Source organism: Egretta garzetta, unplaced genomic scaffold (genome assembly GCF_000687185.1).
Source record: "Egretta garzetta isolate BGI_Z169 unplaced genomic scaffold, ASM68718v1 scaffold6, whole genome shotgun sequence".
Lineage (NCBI taxonomy): Eukaryota > Metazoa > Chordata > Aves > Pelecaniformes > Ardeidae > Egretta > Egretta garzetta.
The window spans coordinates 1,909,116-1,933,216 of NW_009260080.1; the positions used below are offsets into that span (position 1 = coordinate 1,909,116).

At 40.3% G+C, this 24,101-nt stretch overlaps 1 protein-coding gene across 1 annotated transcript in view; it reads left to right on the forward strand.

The window, feature by feature from the left end:
• Nucleotides 1–24,101, forward strand: part of PITRM1 (pitrilysin metallopeptidase 1) — a 30,974-nt gene that overhangs the window by 1,383 nt on the left and 5,490 nt on the right. Inside the window, exons 2-22 of the mRNA XM_035896803.1 lie at nt 133–239; nt 1,218–1,369; nt 1,806–1,920; nt 2,029–2,125; nt 2,523–2,683; nt 3,967–4,093; nt 4,858–4,946; nt 5,571–5,699; nt 7,482–7,595; nt 8,031–8,127; nt 12,666–12,800; nt 14,159–14,297; nt 15,408–15,524; nt 16,448–16,580; nt 17,032–17,152; nt 17,954–18,030; nt 18,342–18,507; nt 18,631–18,731; nt 21,742–21,862; nt 22,668–22,739; nt 24,031–24,101. Of these exons, the coding sequence (XP_035752696.1) occupies nt 1,240–1,369; nt 1,806–1,920; nt 2,029–2,125; nt 2,523–2,683; nt 3,967–4,093; nt 4,858–4,946; nt 5,571–5,699; nt 7,482–7,595; nt 8,031–8,127; nt 12,666–12,800; nt 14,159–14,297; nt 15,408–15,524; nt 16,448–16,580; nt 17,032–17,152; nt 17,954–18,030; nt 18,342–18,507; nt 18,631–18,731; nt 21,742–21,862; nt 22,668–22,739; nt 24,031–24,101 (2,312 nt within the window). The 5' untranslated portion in view covers nt 133–239; nt 1,218–1,239. The remainder of the gene's footprint in view (nt 1–132; nt 240–1,217; nt 1,370–1,805; nt 1,921–2,028; nt 2,126–2,522; nt 2,684–3,966; nt 4,094–4,857; nt 4,947–5,570; nt 5,700–7,481; nt 7,596–8,030; nt 8,128–12,665; nt 12,801–14,158; nt 14,298–15,407; nt 15,525–16,447; nt 16,581–17,031; nt 17,153–17,953; nt 18,031–18,341; nt 18,508–18,630; nt 18,732–21,741; nt 21,863–22,667; nt 22,740–24,030) is intronic.

Genomic DNA, 24,101 nt, shown 5'->3' on the forward strand with positions numbered 1-24,101 from the left:
AAAGGATTTATTTAATAGCATATATGCCAGTATTATATACAGGGTCCACAAACAGATCATTGCTGTAGCATCCAGGATTTATTTGACCTAGTTGCAGTCATACTGTAATACAGATATTTTCTTCCAACGCAGGTGACGGCGGTTCCTGAGCTGTTCCTGACTGCAGTGAAGCTTAGTCATGACAGTACTGGAGCCAGATATTTACATGTGGCTCGAGAGGACTCCAATAATCTATTCAGGTAAAACATTAATATAAGTATAGCATGCTCCATCTCAGCATCAAATTGTGGTTTATAAATAGTAATCCAGCTTCATAACTGGATTTTTCTGTGATAACAAAGGCAATAGTACTTCCCTTGAGGGATGTCCTTAGAGTTTTTCAGGTTGGAACGGATGTCATGAGGCCTGTTGTTCAACCTGCTGCTCAAAACAGGGTCAGCACTTAATTCAGATGAGGTTCCTCAGATATTTATCCAGGAGAAAATTTCCAGAGACAGATTCTACAACCTCTCTGGGCATTCTGTTCCCAATATTCAACTGTCTGTATGGTGTTGTTTGGTGGTTGTTTGTTTTTTTTTTTTCTTTAAGATCAAGTGGAACCTCCCTTGCTTCAATTTATGAACATTATCTCTTGTCCTTCCATCATACATATCTATGCAAAGAACCTGTCTTCTTCATAACCTCGTTGTGGTTATTGGAAGGCAGCTGTTGAATCCCCTTGATGCCTTTCCTTTCCCAAGCTAAATGAGCCGAGTTTCCTCAGCCTCTTTTCACGGGGCATGCACTCCAGCCCCTGACCATCTTTGTGGCTCTCCACTAAACTACTTCAAATTTATTATCATCTCTTCTCTGTTGGTGAGCCAAAACTGGACTTTCCGATAAATTGCCTTATAGCTGCAAGATGTAAACCAGTTCTTCTTACTGTAACCTTCCACAAAGTTTTTTCTGAGCCTGTTGGCTAAAAAAGAAATGTGTTTAGGGTATGTGCTGAAAACTTCTGTACCACCTCTAGAAATAGAAGTACAGACGTTGTACACCCTCTAGAAGTGGCTGAGCACTCAAGAGTCTTAAGAACTCAATAACTCTGTGTCCTGCTGTATGCCATGTTCGTTACTAGGCAGTGATAATTTTCCCATAAATCTCAGGTGCAGATAGGAGATGGATGGGACTTCTCATCACAAACAACTGCATTCCTCTCTGTGCTCTCTGTCTTGCAGTATACAATTCCGAACCACTCCAATGGACAGCACTGGGGTCCCACATATCCTCGAGCACACTGTGTTATGTGGTTCTGAAAAGTATCCTTGCAGAGATCCATTCTTCAAAATGTTAAACAGGTCGCTGTCCACTTTCATGAATGCATTCACAGGTGAGCCTAAAGTAAATAATACCACTTAAAATACATGAGGTTTTATTGCAGTAGAGCTGTCTGTCGTCTCTCCTTAATTTCCCTTTGGAGAGCCATTATTATTAAGTGTGAATGTTGTGAGTGAGAGATTAAAAAACTAACAAGGCAAGGCAACAAAATAGATCTTGTTCATTTGGCAGTTACAAAGCCCCAGTAGAGCTGGATCTTTATAGTGTACACCAGTGCATTTAATTATTTTTATATATATGGCAAAAGCAAAGTTTTCATGGTAAAATAATTGCAGCATTGAACTTCTGTGTACTCCTCAGGAAAAATATGTATCGTTTAGCAAGTTTCTTCCAGTTATTTATATAGAGGAAAGATTAAAAATAAATGAGAGCAAAACCCATCTCAGACTTTCTAAACTTCTGATCTTTTTACGTTTATTTATACACAGCTAGTGATTACACACTCTACCCATTTTCAACACAAAACCCCAAGGACTTTCAGAATCTCCTGTCAGTATACTTGGACGCAGCTTTCTTTCCATGTTTGCGGCAACTAGATTTCTGGTAAGATGTGGACAGCTTGAAATGTATACAAACCTTAAATTGAAAAACAAACAAACAAAACCCAAAGACCTTCAAACTCCCAACACTACCTGTTACTAATTTTTTCAGGCAAGAAGGTTGGAGGTTAGAACATGAGAACCCAACTGATCCTCAGACACCTCTAGTCTTCAAAGGAGTTGTTTTTAATGAAATGAAAGGGGCATTTGTAAGTTTTGTGAATTTTTGTTTTAAGCTCTTATACGTGGTGAAGCAGCTTAAGCCGCAGGTTATCAATGGCGTTATTGCACCCGCGATTTCCAATCCTCCTTTGTGAAATTTGAGTCCTCAGTGAAGTCAGCAATCTGTTACAAGGTTATTCTTAAAGTTAACCTGTTGAAAGTTTGTTTACATATAAAAGAACGCCTTGCTAATGGATTTTATTGTAGAATTTTCTTTTAAATTGACATGATAACTTGGCTGGTTTTATGGGACTACAGAACAAAGTGTTTATGGGAGGAGGAGCTCTTGTGTAAGTTAGAGCTCTGAGGTCTTCTTATTGTGTGCCTTTTATTTTTAAAATCTGTTTTGATGACTTTACTGAAATGCGGTGTTTTCCTCTTAAGACAGATAATGAGAGGATATTTGCACAGCACCTGCAGAATAAAATCCTTCCTGATCACACTTACGGCGTAATATCTGGTGGAGATCCATTATGTATTCCTGATCTTACATGGGAGCAGCTTAAACAGTTCCATGCCACACATTATCATCCAAGCAATTCCAGGTATCTGAAATTGTGACTAACTTACTAGGTTATATAGAGTTAGCACTGTTCCATTTTTTTGTGAGGGAAAACCAGCAATACAGTGTTCCCATACATTTGGCCAGCAACTTGGATAACCTATGCCCATCAGCAGCTAGGGCATCACTGAAGCAAGGAATTTGTGGAGGGAAGTGAAGGGTCAATTGGAAGCAGGGACTACTGAGAGAGAGAGATATGACTGATTTTTCTAGAGTACCTCTGCCTGTTTGACTGTGAGGATTTATTTTGTGGATTTTTGTTTATGGATGATTCACTTTGAACTCACATGGGTTGGAGGGAAATTGAATGTACTAATAAGTATTTGGCAGTAATGTTAAGGAGTTACAATTTAAGTAGTGGTGGTGAGTCTAGGGGTTCCTGTCCTCCTTGAATTCAACACAGATTAAAAGTTATAATAAGAAGTTGTACATGAAGGGCTGTTTATTTGCTTCTGAATCACACATTACTGTATCAGGTTCTAAATAATGGATATCCATTTGAGTCGGCTACTAATTCTGTTGGTACTGCTAAAAGCCATCTTATTTGAAAATTTGGAGGTGATATGGAGGGAAATCTGTAGTATCTTTCTTTCTTCTAAACCAATTTTGCAGTCAATCTTTTAGTCTGATTAATTCACTTATGGAACATCAACTCGTGTCATGATAGTGAATTTACCATCCTTTGTTTTTCTCATCATCCCAAGTATTCTATTGTACCTGTGTTCGGATTTTAGTCAGGGAATAACATTTACCTGAAACATACCTCATACTCATATTTAATCTAGAGGCAATCAGCAATGTTTCTTATAGTTACTGGTGTGTGTTTTGGTAGACTGACCTGCAGAACCCAGCCATGTTTTATAGATCAGTTGAGATCATCGTATTTTACACGTTATGTGTGAGTACCATAAGAATTTTGTCTTCTGGAACTTTAGAGCACTGGGATTCTGGCTTCAATTACTAACATTTTTTTCTTGGAACATTGCATATTGCTGCAACTAAACAAATTCTTTTTTTTTTTTTTGTGGGTTCCAGAGCATAAAACAGGAGCTGGAAAACGTTGTGGAATTTTACCAACAGATCCAGGGGTTTTATGTATATGGCAAGCTGATGGGCCTTTAGTCTAGGTGCCTTACAAAGCATCTTCCCTTCTAGATGTAACTGAATCACTGGAAATTACATGAAATTCAGAATATAATAAAAGCTGTTACTGTCAATTCCATGTAAAATCTGATGCTTAATCCCAGTCTTTCATTTGAAATGCAGATTTTTCACTTACGGTAATTTTCCACTGGAGCAACATTTGAAACAAATACATGAGGAAGCATTGATAAAATTTGAAAGAATTGAATCAAACACTGACATCCCAAAACAGAAACTCTGGGAAAAGCCTGTAAGTATAAAAAAAAAAAAAAAAACCACAAACCAAAACACAAACAAACAAAAAAACCCAAAAAAATGAAACAAAAAGAAACAATGCACATCCAATCTTGGAAGTGCAGAAACTTAATATAACAGGTTAAGATTTTAGCTCAGCCTGCTGGCTTTACTTGTTTAGAAGCGTATTTGTGTGTAAATGAGCTGAAGTATTTTTATTTTTGGTTAAAGCAAAGGAAAAACTACATTTACTTTTGAGTTTCAGTAATGTAATGACTACGTGCAGTGTTTTATTTTTCTTATTTCCAGCTTTCAAGTCCCTCAGCATTTGGAGCATTGAAGCATTTATTAAAGGGAAGTGTTTAGAGCTGCTTACCAAATACTGATACTTAATTGTCAGGAAATATGCCCTCCAGTGGTACCTAAACTTCCAAATATTGGTGTCAAAAATAACTTTTTCTGTTCTCCCCTTTCCCTCCTTGGCTTGTCTAGAAGCTTAAGCATTTCTTTGAAACCCATCTCAGAGAGTTAATTATGGCCACATTTTCTTGATCAGCTCCTCTGTTTCTCCACTTGTAAAAACTGAGATATGACTCATACTTTTCACAATATCCTGTGTTTGTGATATACTTATGAATATTGAACTTACGCATGAGCATCTGTAAAACTACTTGAAATCTTTGGAAGGAAGATGCTATGAAGGTGCAAGCAGTAATTTTTTTATTTGTAACTCCTGCTCTGAGTTTAGTCTGCATCAAAAACATTTATTATACTTTACAGAGAGAACACAGAGTAACATGTGGCTTAGACTCATTTGCTGCCGATCCTTCCAAGCAGACAACTGTCAGCGTCAGCTACTTACTGACAGAGTAAGTGTGTCAAAATGAAATTGTGAATTAAAGGCTCATTTTAGAACTTTAAGCAAGATGCAGGCATATTTCATGTCCCCCAATCCCTCTTCATAAGTGTCATCTTTAAGTTAAATAATGTCATGGGAAAGCTAGACAAATCCTTCTTTAGCGAATGAAAATTGAATTGCTAAGCAGAATTTTTCCTGTCTTTTCCCTTAGCAGATAGACATAAGCAAAATCAGCCATTATTTTACAGAACTGTTCAGTGGATTAGACTTTTGGGAACGCTGGCTTCCTGTCTTTCAGTTTCCATAATCATTCAAATTTTGATTCATTCAAATTTCATTCATTCAAATTTCAATTTATTTTCGATTTTTCTGCTTTTCTGTATGACCATACTACTAACTTTTTCTGCACTTGCAGCCTAATTTAACTTGCTTTACTGCTAATTAGAAAAAGTGAAAGACTCAGAACTCTCTTAGTTCCGTAAGGTTTGGTGCAGTGTTCATAACTGACAATTATTTTTCCCTTGCTCCGTCTACGCTGTTTTATAGAAGTAATTCTTCTGAAATGAGCTCAGTGATGCTGGGTATCTCGTATTTGTAGCTTGGTGTTTTTTAAGAACTGTCAATCTTTCTTCAGTATTACAGACACTTTTGAAACGTTCACACTAAGCCTGTTGTCTTCACTGTTGGTTGATGGGCCGAATTCTCCTTTTTACAAAGCCTTAATTGAGTCTGGTGTTGGTACAGATTTTTCTCCTGATGTTGGGTAAGTGTTGCAATTTACACTTCATCACTATAAGCGATATTAGAAAAGTTAGAAACCACTATTAAGTTGAGAGAAGTCATCTCTTATACAGGCAATTTACACCAGAATAATGTTATTTTAATATTTTAATATCTTAAGAGTTTCTGCTGATGATCTATAAAGCATTCTCAAGTGTAATTTTTGTCTTGTCAATTTGATAAAAGCTATGTTAGTTTAAAGAAAGTTGTACTGCCTAAAGCTTATGAACAAGAAAAATACATAGATAAAACATGGTATACCTTCAATGCCCTAATTTACTTGGGATTTTCATGTTGGCCATTTAGTATTACTCAGAAGAGTTTGCTAGCTTTTCTCTGTAGTGTGTTACCTTTGCTTTTTTGCTTTAATTCTGTATTTTAGTAGTAGGTAGGTTTGGCAAAAATGCGCTTTTGTGTAGTTTAGCTGCCATTAACTTGCCATTGCCTCCATACAGGGTATTTCTGCCAACACTTACTTATTCAAAGTGTAGCTCTTGCAGCCAGTCTTCTGAGCTCGCTCTGCTCTGCAGACTAAGGGTGGGTGGATTGTCTTCACCTAGCTACAGGCTCAGCTGCTCATCGTAGTTTGCCTTTATTGTCAGCAGAACGAAAGAAGCACTGTCAGGGCATGATTCATCTGTCTGATTTTTAGACTTGAGGATGACAAAATCATGCCTTTGTCTCCACTGGCTGTCTCAGATGTTTGAGTGGGAAATGTTAATATACTCATCCATATTTTAATGCCTTAAGGGTACTCTGCCTGGCTTGAACTGTCTCTGTGCCACATCTTGGGTTTCCTGCAAGTGTCATGTCGTGCATGCCAGTGCCATCTTAATCACAGGACATGGCAGTAGAAATCAGTCTTTAGACACTGAAACGGTGATTCAGTTTTACGTTTTGTCTGCTGAGCCTTTTCCAGGTTGACTATATTAATATGGTGTTGAACTATACAGTGAGTTTGCTTTAATTTGCCTTAGTGACTGTGCTGATGAATAAATCTAGCAGAATAAGTCTGAGTATCAGTGAGAGATCAGTATTCCAAAATTCAACGTCTGAGTCTGTCACTGAATCCCTTCTGTGTTTTTTAGACATGAGATAGTGGATGTTTAGAGTTGATGAACACCTATTGCTTTTTGTTTGTTGGCTGTTCAAACTGCTAGGTGTTCTGTATTTCTGCAAGTGTCAATTTGTCTCTCTAAAGATGACTTCTTATTGTTAACCCTGTCTGACACCTTGAACAAAATTATCTTTACTTTTTTTTTTGTTTGAAGTGCTATTGAAAATAATTCCAACAAACATGGAACACTTCACCTTCACCACTTTACAAATACTGCTTTAAAAGTACAAATTTAAAAATACCATCCTACTCACCTGCTTAAGTAGAATGTATGTGTTTGGCATTACAGGCAGCTAAAATTTTCACCTTAGAAAAACAGACTTCTTTACCTGAAAGTACTTACAGATGAATGGGAAGATGAAAAGACAAGACCAGCTTTTCTTCTGTAACTGTTTTTCTTTCTCTAATATCATATGCCATATGTTTTCTTAACAGTGCACTACTACTACTGCAATTGATCAAAAAAATGCTTTTAAGTTCCATTTCTTGCCTCTTTGGTAATTATTTTTCTTTCTATCTAGCTTTTAAAATCCTGTGTGTGTGTTTATGTGGTCATTATGGGTGTTTTTCCCCTTCTTCTGCCTTTGCTGGCAGGTTTAATGCTTAAGTTCTAGTACTTGTCACTGAGTTGAGTATGTTTTATTCTAGGTTTAATGGCTCAACAAGAGAAGCTTATTTCAGTGTAGGTCTGCAGGGTATTGCTGAAGGAGACATTGATACTGTGAAACAGATAATTGCTAGAACAGTTGACGAAGTTATTGCGTGAGTAATGCTAAATTTTTGAGAATACTGTTTGTTCTTTCATACAGTCTTACAATTACGTATTAATAATATAATAATATATAGGCATATAATAATACAGGCATATATGTAACATGCCTTAAGAAATTAGTTATATTAAAAATAAATGCACCAAAGAAGCAGTCATATTGTTCAATACTCTTAAAACTTATTTCTGCTAACTTCTTCTATTGTAGCATATTAATCAGCGTAACCTTCAGGATTTTAATGACATTAGTGCAGTTTCACTAAATGACACAGCATGATAAGATTATTTCATATCAATTTTAATTCCGTGTGGAAGACACTATGTTGTAGTGCTTCTTTTATCGATGTCATAATTCATTTTTGTAACTTCACTTAAAGTGATTAGTGTTAATGGATATGATTTCCTTCTCTCATGACCCCTTCCCAAAGGAAAGGATTTGAGGAAGATAGGATTGAAGCTCTACTTCACAAAATTGAAATCCAGCTGAAGCATCAGTCTACAAGTTTTGGACTTGCCCTGACATCTGTAAGTCTGTATGTGTGCTTGTGTGTGGTGTTTAGGAATGGATAAGAAATTTACTCTCTGCATCTGTACCAAATATGGAGTCATTTTATAGGCTCTTGATATGTAAAACTTTTCACTGGCTACTGCTGTAATAGAGGCATGCTATACTGGCTGCTGTCACAGAATGGCAAGCGTTGGAAGGGACCTCGGGAGATCTTCTAGTCCAACCCCCCTGCTAAAGCAGGTTCACCTAGAGCAGGTTGCACAGGACATCATCCAGGCGGGCTTTGAATATCTCCAGAGAAGGAGACTCCACAACCCCCCTGGGCAGCCTGTTCCAGGGCTCTGTCACCCGCAAAGTAAAGAAGTTCTTCCTCGTATTCAACTGAAACCTCTTATGTTTCAGTTTGTGCCCATTTTCCCTTGTCCTGTTGCTGGGCACCACTGCAAAGAGTCTGGCTCCGTCCTTGTGACATCCACCCTTGAGATATTTGTATGTGTTGATGAGGTCCCCTCTCAGTCTTCTCTTCTTCAGGCTAAACAAGCACAACTCTCTCAGCCTTTCCTCATAGAAGAGATGCTCCAGTCCCCTCATCATCTTTGTTGCTCTCCTCTGAACTCTCTCTAGGAGTTCCTCATCTTTCTTGATTTTCAAAAATTGAAAAGAACAACTATATTTTTCTATGGAATTCAGGGTTGTACTGCTGTAATTTAACTTAAAAATTCACAAGTGAAAATGTACACTAATTAAATTCTCGGCTTAAAATTTTGATACCTAAGCTGTTATGGAAAACGCGTTCCACAGCAGAATGTGATGTCTTTGAGAAGTCTGCAAGTTGTTGTAAAAAAAAAAGCTGCGGTATTTGCAGTCAGTTTGGAAATCAGGGCCTCCTGCTGCCACCCACTCTCCAGTGTTCTCTGGGTTTTTTTGGTGCTCTGCAGCAACTTCATTTGCTTAGCAGCTCTTTTGCTTTGTGTCTCTCGAGTGTTGTATCTTCAGTATGAACAGGAGTTCATTCCTCTGGCATTCAAAGTTAGGGTAAGAAGCAGAGTCCTGGGTTAACATGAGACTTGTAAATTGGAGAGCACAACCAAGAACTGTTTCAAATCAGATTGCCATACAATGGAACAGACAAATTGTGGATATTTAATTGCCTGTCATGTTTCATAGAAGTATCTGGCAAAATTTGCCTGATTTTGATAGCAAATACTTTCTAGCATGTCTTCAGATTGTGTGAGTAATTCTGTGTGATGAAATATTGATGCATATAGTTTGTCTCAACATTTTTAAGTCTTGAAGTTGATTCAACTCTTAGGACTTAATTCTAGAACAGAAAGCTCTTAAACAATTCTTACTTTTAAAGACCAAACAGTCATGCAGCATTTGGTGTTAATGCTCCCACAGAAGAGGGTTATATTTCCGTTTGTTTCCCTGAGGTCATATTTTAGAAGTTGACTTTGAAAAGGGCCTGAAAGGGACATAGTTATAGCTAAAGCAGTCATACAATCATAGAATGATTTGGGTTGGAAGGGACCTTCAAAGATCATCTAGTTCCAACCCCCTGCCGTGGGCAGGGCTATCTTTCCATTAGACCAGGTTGCCCAAAGCCTCATCCAACCTGACCTTGAATACTTCCAGTGACGGGGCATCCACAACTTCTTTGGGCAACCTGTTCCAGTGTCTTGCCACCCTCATTGTAAAGAATTTCTTCCTTATGTCCAACCTAAATCTGCCCTCTTTCAGTTTAAAACCATTGTTCCTTGTCCTGTTAACTAGAGGGCCCGGTAAAAAGTATCTCTGCGTATTACAAGCCTCCTTCATATATTGAAAGGCTGCAATAAGGTCTCCCTGAAGCCTTCTCTTCTTCAGGCTGAACAACCCCAGCTTTTCTTCATAGGAGAGGTGTTCCATCCCTCTGATTTTTCTGGTCTTCTTCTGGACCCGCTCCAACAGGTCCACATCTTTCCTGTGGTGGGGGCCCCAGAGCTAGATGCAGTATGATAGGTGAACCATTGGCTGAAGGGTGGGGCTCAAAGAGTTTTAGTAAATGGGGTAACATCTGACTGGTGGCTAGTCACTACTGTTGTTCTGCAGGGCTCAATTTTAGGGCCAGTTCTCTTCAAATGTTTTTTTTATCAATGACCTGGGCACAGGAGTTGAGTTTGCTGACAATACTAAAGTAGGAGGAGCTGGGAGAGAGTGGTAGAGCCCTTGATTGCCTTGAGAGTAAAGAGGCCTTGCAGAGAGATCTTGATAGATTAGAGCACTGAACAATCACAAACTCTATGAAATTTAACAAGGACAAATGTAGATTCTGCACCTGGGACAGTATAATCCTGGATACACATATAGACTGGGGGACAAGGCTGGACTGCAGCCCTGCAGAAAGGGATCTGGAGGTTTTCATTGGTGGTGAAGCTTAGTATGAGTCACATAAAGCCAAAAAGGGCCAACCATATCCTAGGGTGCGTTAAGCAGTGTATAGCTAACTGGTTGAAAGGAGTGATTGTCCCACTACACTCAGCATTGGTGCAGCCTCACGAGTGCTGTGTGCTGTTTTGGGCTCCACAATATAAGAATGACATAAAAATATTAGAAAATGGCCAAAGAAGGGCAACAAAGATGCTGAAAGGACTAGAGGGCATGCCTTATGAGGAGCTGCTGAGGATACTGGATTTGCTCACCTTGGAGAAGAGGAGACTGAGGGGTGACATCATTGTTGTCTACAACTCCCTCATGATGGGGAGTGGAGCAGGAGGTGCTGGTCTCTTCTCTCTGGTGTCCGGGAATAGGACACGAGGAAATGGCTTCAGGTTGCATCAGGGAAGTACAGGTTAGATATTAGGAAAAAGTTCTTCACGGAGAGGCTGGTCAAACACTTGAACAAGCTCCCCAAGTGTACTGTTTTTTATTGGGATAGAGTTAATCTCTTCATAGTAGCTTGTATGGGGCTACATTTTGGATTTTTGCTGAAAACTGTTGATAACACAGGGATGTTTTAGTTACTGCTGAGCAGTGCTTACACAGAGTCAAGGCCTTCCTTGCTTCTCACCCTATTAGTGAGTAGGCTGGGGGTGCACAAGAAGCTGGAAGGGGACATGGCTGGGACAGCTGACCGCAGCTGACCAAAGGGATCTTCCAGACCATATTATGTCATGCTCAGCATATAAAGCTGGGGATAGAAGAAGGAAGGGAGGGGTGTTTGCAGTGATGGTGTTTTGTCTTCCCAAATAATTGTTACATGTGCTGGAGCCCTGCTTTCCTGAGATGGCTAAACACAAGCCTGCGGGTGGGAAGCAGTGAATGAATTCCTTATTTTGCTCTGCTTGCATGCAGCTTTTGCCATACACATTAAACTGTCTTTATCTCAACCCATGAGTTTTCTCGCTTTTACCGTTCCGATTCTTCCCCCCGCATCCCCCTGTGAGGGCAGTGAGTGAGCGGCTGTGTGGGGCTGAGCTGCCAGACAGGGTTAAACCATGACACCGAGGAACTGGTCGTGGCCCCAAGCCTGTCAGTGTTCAAGAAGTGTTTGGACAACGTTCTTGGATATATGGTTAAACTTTAAGGTTCCTTACCAAAAACCATCACTGTTATTGTAATGACCCAATGGAAGCCTCAAATAATGAGTGACTACTTTAATTTCAAGAGAATTAACTGGAGCATATTCTAAAAGAATGGTGTTCTTTAAAACACATTAGCAATTTTCCACAGAATAGATAATAGATATTACTGAAAAAGTCTGGAAGGCTTACTGTACTTGCTTGTAATTAAAGGGGTAAGAAAAGAGAAGGTGATTTTGGCAGTTCTGATGCATTTGTTTTCTATATGCTTCTAGCGTTTTTCTTTCAAATGTCTTGGGATTTTTTTTTTTTATTTTGCTTTGTTTCATTTTTTCCCCGCTCACACAGAGTAGGTTTTGATATCCTGCCCTGTGGTGTGTTTGAAGAACTTTAAATAGCAACTCAAGCAAACTTAATAGTCTCAAACTAGAGAATAAAACTAGAATAAAAATCCTTCTAAAAGAAATATCCTAGGGATATTTCTAGTTATTTAGTATTTTATTTTTCTGAAGTCCCATCTACGTTACAGGTTTGAGTTGCCTTATTATCAATCATTTTATCTGACTGATGTAATAAATGGGTAGACTGTAATATTTATTTACTACTTTGTCTCTACTGCCTGTTCCTTTTTTCCTTCTTTCTTGGGCTGAAAAAATGAATTTATTTTAATGGGGGGGAGAAAAGAATATTACAGTAGATTTCCAGAATACAAATATACACACCCATGCAGAAGAAAGAAAGAAAGAAAGAAAGAAAAGGTGGTTTGGTATGACAAAATTAGAGCAGAGAATGGAGAGAACAGATGATGATGCAATAGTCCTTTAATCTAAACACAGATTTCAGCTTTTTTTTTTCCACTCCAGATATATTAGAACTAGTCATTATATGTCTGCTATTCAAATATAAATGATAAGGTGGTTACAGAACACAGATGCTGTCAGTTATAGAAATGCAGATGGATTGTCCTGCTTACCTAATTATTCTTTCCCACTCAGTATATAGCCTCCTGCTGGAATCAAGATGGGGATCCAGTGGAACTTCTGAAGATTGCAGATAAAGTCTCTCGGTTCAGGCAGTGCCTTAAAGAAAATCCCATGTTTCTTCAGGAAAAAGTTAAAACCTATTTTAAGGTAGGAGAACTTACAGAAAAATATCTGCAGTATTTTTAAATCACAATTTTATATTTAAAATTAAACTGAAAGCTCATTTTTCATAACTGTACTGCCTATTTTTAGGTGCAGATGAACAGCGGCACTTTTGAAATTCTTTAAGTTGTTTTGAAGGGCAGATCTATTATAGGTAACTGCCCCCCTGATTTAGTAGTGAGTAAATGCTGGTCCTTGTATACTCACGGAACGAGTAACAGTGGCATCGATTGAAATCTGTTTTCCTAAATGTACTATTAGTGTCTGGAAGTAGTAGGGAGCTGTTTTGGCTTTTGTAGAGAAGAAATACAGGTGCAGTATTTTTGAGAATGTCCTTTACTATGCAGTTCTGCTGAGGGGGCTGAGACAAACCCATGACTCAATAGGAGTTAATGAGAATAGTTGGATGTTCTTATATCAGAATATAATGTGCTGTTGCACATTGTGTCTGGAGATTAATACAGCAGGAAGGCTAGGAGCAAGGGATGCTCTTCATTCTGTCCATTTTACTATGCCTGGATAATTTTGCATTTCCCTCTTCAACTCTGTAGTCAACTGGGTTTCCATAGTCTTTCCACTTAAGCACGGGGGAGATAAACTGATAAAACAGAATCCGATTACATTGTCCCAAATTATAGGCAGTGTCTGTCAGTGACAGATGTTGCTGTTTGACTCCTACTTTGAAATGGTCAATTTTTGAGGTTGCTATCTTTTGAATAGCCTCCCACTATTATATAAAATGGAAGCTGCTTGAGTAATTCTGTTATTAAAATTCCACAGTCCAGTACAAAGAGAAATTCAACAGCAGTTGTGACACTTACATAATGCGTGGAGTTCTCTGGCAGCAGGACTGATGTAAAGCATTTCTGAGCAGGATAAGGCATGCACATTTTACATCATATGGGATCTCCGTGCACTCAAGCTTGGACAGGTTGGAAGAGGTGTTTAATGAAACCCTCCTGCATTTCACCAGATTCCCCATCTTAGAACATTCTCCAGTTAAAACCTGTGGCATGCTGCTCTGTAGCCTTATGTACAGTTGTTTAACCTTGATTTAATTAAACTAATGAGTACTGTGTGCTGTTGAGGGATTCTTAGTCTATACTAAAATTTTGCAGAAGGTTGTTCATGCTTGTTCTTGTGGTAAGCTGCCTCTCTTCCCCACCCTTGCAGCAGACTGTTCTATACGAAATTGCCTGTTTATGATACCTTTGATAATATGCAAGCCAAATGGTGCATAGGGTGTTTTTATCTACTGCTGATGAAGCAATAGTCTAAGGCAAAACAGGAGGAAGTTGCCCTCAAAAATTAATAATGCTTTGTTTTGGGATATGTGTCTGCAGGATAATCCACATAGATTGACTCTGTCAATGAGTCCAGAGGAAGACTACCACGATAAACAAGCAAAAATCGAAGCAGAAAAGCTGGAAAAAAAGGTCAATGCTCTTTCTGAAGAAGAAAAAACCCAAATCTTTGAAAAAGGTTAATGTGCTTTTTCATATTTTTCTTTGGGGTAACTGCTTAAAAACACAGCCAGTTTTTTAGCTGGTGTTCTGTAAAATATCTTAAATTCTCAGGCACTCTCCACCATTTGCTCTGAAAGGGATGATTTTTGTTGGAAGTTTGTGTATATGTGTTATGGAGCTATGCAGTGTAGCGTTAACACAGCAATGTATGATTGGTATATCCGATTAGTTTTAACACTCAAAAATAGAATGATCAAGGTTTCCAGTAGGGCAGAAGAAAGGAAGTTGGTTTAAAATACTGATCTGCTCTTTCTTTCCCATGTAAACTTGCCCTAAGTACAAGATGAATTCCACCATCTATCCTGAAGTTGTTTATTTTTGAGCGCATGAGGTCTGCTCCATGCTCCTATAAAACTTATGTTTTGTAATTTTATTTCTTACCTTTTCTACTGAAAACTATGAAAAATAATGCTGTGTTTAACTTTTTCTGGGCAATAACTTAAACTTGGAGACCCTGGGCAGTCATCTGAATTTGTGAAAACAGTGATCTAGTCGCAGAAATCCTCTAAAAAAGGGGTTAATCTTCTGAAGCTTTGGTACTAGGAGGGGGTTAGGGGCGCAGAAAATCAGATGAGGCTTTCGACTTAGGAAGATAAATTGGAGAGCATTTAGAGGTGACCAGCTAGAATCTGAAAGAGGCTGAAATGTAAAAGTAAAGACAACAATTTAGCTGCGTTAGTGTACTGACAAGAGCACTTGAATAAGAACTGGGGGGAGTGGGTTAAAAGAAGCTGCTTACCTGCGAGGTCTGAATTGGTGTTGGCAGAGTTGCGTGACAGGACAGGCTGGCAGATGCCACTTCATCAGTGTTAAAATTGCATGTTACCCTAAACAGGATGTGAAGGGGGATTGGAAGGAGAATTTACAAAGATACAGTGTTCTCTTTTCTGTTGGGACGTGGTAATCTGCAGAATTTGTTTCAGTAAAATATATGAAAGAATTGTTGACAGAAAATGCTAAACTTCAAACTCTTGTGTTTTTCTGGTCTGCATTGCCTCAGGAGGTTTTAACAGCACTTTTGCTAAAAGCTGAAAATGACAAACTGGTATTCTGCTCTCCTTACTAGGTTTGGAATTAATTGCTCTTCAAAGCAAACCTCAGGATACCTCTTGTCTCCCAGCTCTAAAAGTGTCCGACATTGAGCCCAAAATCCCATTCACTGTGCTGGAGACAACACTTGCAGGTTGGTGCAACTGCTATTTCATCCTCGAAAGAGCAACGCTCTTGGCTTCTTAGCTACCTGCTTGCTCGGCTGTTGCTCTTTTTTGCTCTTTACAAAGCATGTGTACTGTCTGCTTGCTGTCCATAGTTACAGCCCTTTTCCTCTAGTCCATCATCTACCATCTCTGTGGTGGGCAGTTTGCAGTGGGTGGGCAGACGCTTCTCGCCATTGCCTCCGAGGGGCACTGTAGAGCTGTTCTCGGCTCGAACCAGCCACCCGCCCATCCCAGGGTCCGGCAGCAGCATTCCTGATGCGAGCTCCCTGCCGCCCGCTTACTCACTGCCTGCCCTGCCCTGCAGTCAGAGGAGTCCCTAGGTGGCACGCTCCACCGCTCTTGAGCAATCTCCCCACTTTCCAAAGACTTATCCAGGGTGCAGCGCTCCTGGCAGCTTGTGCAGAGGGCCTGCCTTACCGCTTTCCCTTCCTAGCTAGTTTTTACAGAATATGTTGTACAGGAGCCATAGAAAAATGTGCTGGCTTAGAAGAGAATGTACAGTGTGGGAGCCCGCTTTCTTCAACTTTTGAGGTGATGAAGGCAAAAAGCAAGGGAGAAAAACTTAATGAGTTGTTCAGAAACCAATTACCATTCCTTTATTTGAATGTCAGCTCTAAAGTGTGGCCTCTGTCAACAGAATTCTGTCATCAAATTGTCCAGGTATCCGTTACCCTACCACAGAAACAATAAAACCCCTTCAGTCCAGCATTCAGTACAACATGCAAAGCTCAAACAAGAAGTGGCTCTGAAGTGCCAGCAGGAAATAACTCTTAATATGAAGTTCCTGTAAGAAATTGTTTCGCCTTTATGTGTTTATAGTAGGAAACTTGTTCTTTGGTTTTTGGTTTTGTGTTTTTGGTTGTTGTTTTTTTTTTTTTTTTATCCCTAGCTGATGAAATTCCTGTCCAGTACTGTGCTCAGCCAACCAACGGGGTGGTCTATTTCAGAGCTGTTTCCAGCTTGAACACTCTTCCCGAGGAGCTCAAACCATATGTGCCGCTCTTCTGCAATGTCATTACAAAGTGAGAGGTTTACTGTATTAGAAGCTAAAGCAATAAGATAAAAGCCATATTATTTCAGTAAGCTGTATTGTAATAACTTCAGCAACTGTTTTTATTATATAGGGGAAATGCTGGTAAGTTGGTGTCCTGCAGAAACAGTGGGAGGAGGAATCTGTTCTTTTTATTGGTGGTAACTGCTTCTGTGGTGTTATTACTGTAGTTCCATATGGATGTTGGTAGCAAACACACATTTTAATACACCATTTTGAATTAACAAGATGCTTTAATTGAAAAGCCTGGTGTATTATTTTTTTCTTTCATAAGGTATGAAGTATTATGTTTGCCTGGTAACGCCCCAAATCATTTAGTTGCTAAATTATATTGGCCTAAACAGTCTCCTTTGCAAATGGCATATGAATCCTGGTTTTGGCATACGCTGAAAATGGAAGTAAATCTCTATTGTTTTTCACAGGATGGGATGTGGAGCCCTTGATTACAGGGAACAGGCCCAGAAAATAGAGCTAAAAACAGGTGGGATGTCTGTCAGCCCACATGTCATTCCAGATGATTCACACCTGGATGTGTATGAACAGGTAAATTAATCATAAACGTCAAGTTGTATACACTTGCAATAACAGCACTGTAGTTAAGGGTCAGTCAGGCTTCCAGGTAGAGGGTCAGCTAATGTAGATTGAAAGCTTGGTGTATGAAAGGACTCGTGCCTTTTTGCGTAAGATATAAATTTGACAATTACAGTAACTTAGTGTCTTGTTTTAAGGGGAGTGCTTGAGGTGGTGATTCATTTTAAGGCAGTGCTTCACTAGCATCTGTCACCATATTTTTGAGTGCTGCAAAAATTTTGGAAGCATAGGGTAGAGGACAAAATGGTGGTGTCATACATAAAGATTGCTGTTAATTTGCGTATGTCACTGTTATTGTGGTTCAGAAACATGGAACGTTTGCAAGATCCTTAGATCTTGGTATTGGTCATAACAGTCCTAGCAATATCCTCTTAAGACATTTTTGGACTTGCCAGGGTCTGCTGCTGTGTTTGCTCCCCATGGATCCTGGAGCTGAATCAGGGAGACTCCTTTGCAGAAAGGTGCATCCCCAGGACAGTTTTATTTGTACTTCATGTGAAAAATAAGAAATCTTGTTTCTGAATTGCTGCTTACTGTTGAGAAGAGGAATCGACAGGCTTGCTTTGTGTGAAGAACAATCGCATTTCATGTCTGCTCTGGCTTTAGTAGCATAGCCTGCATTAAAGTGGTTTTGTGATGTGTAGCATCATTGCATCACTTTCATAAAAAGTTATTGTGCATTTCTAGGCCATTGCTTTGGTTGTCTTGTGTGAACGGGTTTTTTTTGTGTTCTGTTTTTCTTTTTTCCTTCAGGGTGTGCTCTTTTCATCTCTGTGCTTGGATAGAAATCTGCCAGACATGATGCATTTATGGAGTGAAATATTTAACAAGTACAGTACATTGGGTTTTGTTTATTTGTGGTTTTGCATGTGTTTTGGGTTTTCTTTTTCCCCTCTTCTTCCAACCATTCTCTTCTTAGAGATCATACTTCGGGATTTCTTTTTATAACTGTATCTTTGAATGGCTCCCAGTTTCTAAACCTAAGTATTCCACCATTTGCATGACTACACAGTGGATTAAATGGAGAGCCAACAGTCTAAGAGCTCTTTGTTGAACTTGGAATGATTAATGATTCAGTGTTGTAAATTCCATTGGCGTGCTTTTGCATGAGACTGAGAGACCTGCTTCTGCTCTTTTTCAGCCCCCGGTTTGAGGAGGAGGAACACTTCAGAGTGCTGGTTAAGAAGACTGCCCAGGAGCTGTCAAATGGGATTCCAGATTGTGGGCATCTATATGCCTCTATTAGAGCCAGCAAAAACCTTACACCTTCTGGAGAACTGCAAGAAATGTTCAGTGGGATGGATCAGGTGAAAAGTTAATGGCATCCTTCGGCGAGGCCCAAATCCCCGACTTTGGAATGGCAGTGCTCATTTTGTTAATTCTTTCTATTGGCTTAACCTGTAGTCTTTCTGCCTTCCCTTCCTGCACAGGTGAAGCTGATGAAGAGAATAGCAGAAATGTCGGATATTAAACCAATACTACGCAAACTGCCACGCATTAAGAAGTATTTATTAAATAGTGACAACATCAGGTGAGTTCCAGCTAAAGAGAAAAGGGGCATTCTGGTTGAAGAGAGAGTCCATGGCCTGAGAATGGGCATTTGTCAGTGCGCTTCATGGAGTACTGGGTTTTTGTGAAACAGGAGGTCTGTGGAAAAACTACAAAAATGTTACTAGTTAAATTCTCCTTGCTTATGAAGTCATAGCTATGGCTTATTTTGTTCATTTTTTAACTGGTATGAGAAACTTATGGCACATTTAGTGTATAACTGTTGTACCAAAAGTGTGGCCTGTGGAACTTCACAGAAATACTCAAAATTCTACCTTTTTTTTCTTTCGTTAAAGATGCTCAAGAGACAAATACTGTTATATTGTATTGTAACAGTAGAATGCAGTTTGTTTTGGACTCTTATTTCTCCTAAAAGGAAAATAGTGACATGCTGAAATCTGCTTTACACATGTATTGGAAAAAGTAAGAGGGTACTTTACGGTGTTTAGTGTCAGACACATTAGTTCCAAAAATAAGTCCATTTCAAGTGACGTAAGTTGCAAAGTTTTGTTTTGCGAAGCATGAGATGATGAATAAAATTTCGGAAATATCTGTAATGTTCAAAATCATGGTAGGTCTGCCTGTAAAGAGATGATGCAGAGGACATTAGTTTCTTTGTGAGACTTTTATATTTTGCAAAACTGATGTAGTCCTGTCCTGTGCACAGAATTGATTTGACAGCTGCTGCTGAAGTCTAGGTCTGAAGGTGGTTTTGGGCAAGCAAGAGGAAAGCAATTGGACTGTGACTTTTTTTTTGGCATATCAAATGCTGGATTATGAGTATTTTACTTTTTTCTGTAATAATGATTATCAATGACCACAGATCCAACATGCTGATGATTTAATAGAAAATGTTTAGGAAGAAAAGCAGTGCATATTATAAAGGACCGTCTGAAAACACAAAAATGTATTTAAAAATCCTGAAGGGCAAAAGGGGTCCAGGATAGCTGGGCATTCTTCATGAAGGAGGTCTTAAAGGCGCAGAAGCAGGCTGTCCCCATGTGCCGTAAGACAAACTGGTGGGAAAGACGACCAGCCTGGCTCAGCAGGGAGCTTTTGCTGGGACGCAGGAAAAAAAGAAGAGTTTCCCACCTTAGGAAGAAGGGGCTGGCAACTTGAGTACAGGGATCTCGTTAGGTCTTGCAGAGAGAAAATGAGAAAGGCAAAAGCCCAGCTAGAACTCAACCTGGCCACTGTTGTAAGAGATAACAAAAATGTTTTTACAAATACATTAACAACAAAAAGAGAGCCAAGGAAAATCTCCATCCTTTATTGGATGTGGAGGAGAACATTGCCACCAAGGATGAAGAAAAGGCTGAGGTACTTAATGCTGCCTTTGCCTTAGTCTTTAGTAGTCAGACCAGTTATCCTCAGGGTATTCAGCCCCCTGAGGTGGAAGACAGGGCTGGAGAGCAGAATAAACCCCTCATAATCCAGGAGGAAACTGTTAATGATCTGCTGTGCTACCTGGACACTCGCAAGTCTATGGGGCTGGATGGCATTCACCCGAGAGTACTGAGGGAGCTGGTGGAGAAGCTTGCCAAGCCACGCTCCATCATTTATCAGAAGTCCTTGTTAACAGGGGAGGTCCCGGATGGCTGGAGGCTTGCCAGTGTGATGCCCATCTGAAAGAAGGGCTGGAGGGGGAATCTAGAGAACTACAGACCTGTCAGCCTGACCTCGGTACCAGGGAAGATTATGGAGTGGTTCATCTTGAGTACGCTCACCGGGCATGTGCAGGACAACCAGGGGATCAGGCCCTGGTTCTGCCTGACGACCCTGGTCTACTTCTATGACCAGGTGACCTGCCTAGTGGATGAGGGAAAGGCTGTGGATGTCTACTTGGACTTTAGCAAAGCCTTTGACGCTGTCTCCCACAGCATTCTCCTAGAGAAGCTGATGGCTCATGGCTTAGACAGGCGTACTCTTCACTGGGTAAAAAGTGGATGGCCAAGCCCAGAGAATTGTGGTCAATGGAGTTAAATCCAGTTGGCCAGTCACAAGTGGTGTTCCCCAGGGCTCAGTTCTGGGGCCAGTTGTGTTTAAAATCTTTATCAATGACCTGGATGAGGGGATTGAGTGTACCCTCAGTAAGTTTGCAGATGACACCAAATAGGGCGGGGGGGTCCAATCTACTCAAGGGTGGGGAGGCTCTGCAGAGGGATCTGGACAGGCTGGATTGATGGGATGAGGCCAATTGTATGAGGTTCAACAAGGCCAAGTGCCAGGTCTTGCACTTGGGTCATAACAATCCCATGCAACACTACAGGCTTGGGGAAGAGAAGCTGGAAAGCTGCCTGGTGGAAAAGCACCTGACAGCCGGCTGAATATGAGCCAGCAGTGTGCCCAGGTGGCCAAGAAGGCCAACAGCATCCTGGCTTTTATCAGGAATAGTGTGGCCAGCAGGAGTAGGGAAGTGATTGTAACCTGTACTAGGCACTGGTGAGGCCACACCTCAAATACTGTGTTCAGTTTTGGACCCCTCACTACAAGAAGGACATTGAGGCACTGGATTGCATCCAGAGAAGGGCAACAAAGCTGGTGAGGGTCTGGAGCATAAGTCTTATGAGAAGCGGCTGAGGGAACTGGGGTTGTTTAGTCTGGAGAAGAGGAGGCTGAGGGGAGACCTTATCACCATCTACAATTGCCTGAAATGAGGTTGTAGCGAGGTGGGTATCCGTCTCTTCTACCAAGTAACAAGTGATAGAATAAGAGGAAATGGCCTCAAGTTGTGTCAAGGGAGTCTTTGACTGGCTATTAGGAAAAATTTATTTACTGAAAGAGTGGTCAAACATTGGAACCGGCTGCCCAGAGAGGTGGTGAAATCACCATCCCTGGAGGCGTTCAAAAAATGTGTAGATGTGGCACTTTGGGATATGGTTTAGTAGGCATGGTGGTGTTGGGTTGATGGTTGGACTTGACGATCTTGGAGGTCTTTTGCAACCTTAATGATTCTATGATTTCATGGAAAACTTGATATGTATTTTTAACAGATGTTCAGTGAATGCAGCACCTCAACAGATATCAGAAGCATCTAAAGAAGTAGAGAAATTTATAAAGGGCATCGCTAGAAGTAAAAAAGAGAGAAAACCTGTTCGTCCCCATGTGATTGAGGTAAGAAATTACTTCATGTGTGAGTAAGGCGTCAAACACTGTTGGATTTGATCTCGTGTAAATACCACTGTGCAATCAGGAGAAGATAATTTGAACTCGGATACCATGCCCATACAAAGATGTCTGAAGAAATTTGCAAGAGTCAGCTCTCTGATAAGCTGCTGTGTGTTTTGCCACAGAGGCTGTCTTCACCTCAGTAAAGCAGACAATAGTAATCCTGTGGATCAGCTGTCAAGCCTTACCCTGAGGTTACTGCTTTTGCGTGGGATGTGGAAAAAGAAATACTTACTTTCTCCTTTGCATTAAGTTGTAATTTCTTTTCTAGCTGAGCTTTACTTGAAATGTTGGCCAGAAGGAAATAGGGCATGATGTGCAGTTCCTCAGTTGCGTAGGAATTTGTTTCGTTATCAGGATGTTCAGGACATTTGGCACTAAATGAGCTTGGCTCAATAGAGTTGGCAAAGGATCTGCTCTGCCAATATGTAGATCTGTCTTAATTTCTGATGAGACTGGAGTAAGCTCCCAGTTTGCTACCCGTGAGGGAAATGATAGTCTGAAACTTTCTGGGCCTCATTTAATCTCTGTCTTGGTGTCTTTCAGTGCCAAATTACTCTTGAAAAGAAATTTATTTGGCATTTGCTTAGAAGTTCAAATATAAAGAAGTAATTGAGTAGCTTGCTTATGTTTGTGAAGACACAGTCTGATGGTGGTTTCAAAGGAGTTTGAAGGGTAGGAGTTGCATTTGTAATATTATTAGTCTAAATTGTTGAATCATGTTTTAATATGAGGGCTGGGTCTCTTGTAGAAATCTTCAGAAGTCAAACCCATGGGAAGCGAAATGCTTACTGGTTTGCAGATCACAAGGAAACTAGTTAATGTAAGTACGCTATTGGTTGGGGATATTGGTGTTAGAGAGCTGTTACTGATACTAATGGTCCATCTTAAGCCTTTTAGAGGCACACCACTGGAGCATAATGTGCTCTTTGGTTACACCCTCTGACTGGATTGTTTCTTTAAACTAGCCATCAGACTTCTTCATCCTTCTATGTAATCCTTTTTAGTTCTGGCATGAAGGTCACTTAGCTATCTTCACACCCACCTGTGCAGGCAAATACCTGCTTGTGCTGTGTCTTGTAAGTGATGCTTATTTTATTTTTATCCTGATTTCAGAACCAGGCTTGTGTGGTGTCACTCCCAGTTACCCCCTTCCTTCCCTTCCTCTCCTCCCTAAATGATTCTCAGTGTGGATGACGCCTGACAGAAAAGCATCAGTGACAATTAAGTAAAAATGAAAATCTGTATTTGGCTACAGGAGAGATAAATAGCTTAGCATATCCCGAGCTCTCCTTTGAGAAGAAGGCAGGGAGAGCTCAGCCCACGGTTCTGCTTGCCGAGCAGTTGTGTATGTGCTGCTGTGCTTGGCCCAGCCAGCCAGAGATGTGAGAAGGGCTGGGAAGAAGGTCTCTGAAGTAAAGTGTTGAAATGGGTTCGTGAAAACTGCTGGAGGTGTGTAAGGCTCTGGTCAGGCTTAAGCAAGCTCACAAGCAGGTGTATGGGTGAAAGAGGCAAAGAAGCGAGTGCTGCAGAGGCCTGGGGACACAAAGAGGACTGGAAGTTTTGAAGCAGGGTGTAAGGAAGAATCAAGTTTATTGCAGGGGTTGTTTGAGCAGAAATTCATATAGCTTCTGCTGTTCGTAAATAGTTTGCATTTTTGGGGGGGTTTCAGTTTCTGAATCGGGTTTCAATATCTAAAATTGAGTAGATGGCCTGAAATATGATGCGGTGACCATGCACTTAGGTGGATGTAGAAGTGGAGAGTTATGGACACTTGGTTCAATCAAAGTAAAGACATGGCAGGGGAAGCATGCCAGTCAAAAGTCTGTGGTGATAATACAAGGCCTGCACAACTGAGGAGCTGGTGTGCAAGGATGGGTAGCTGATGTACAGTGTCCATGTACTTTAGTTTCCCAAGGCAGTTCTGCATTCTGGATTGCTAATGCGGGCACAAGCGAAATGTCAGTGCTCGCAGTGTAGGTCAAGTGGCAGATTTAGCATTTGTGTGTCTGTGTGCTTGGCGGAACTTCATAGTTCTCCAGAAAGCCAGAGTTCTCATATGGATAAATTGTCTCATCTATATGAACTGTGACAATAATGCATTTTTCTCTTAGGATCCTACTTTCAAACCATGCCAGATGAAGACCCATTTTGTACTTCCCTTCCCAGTGAACTATATTGGGGA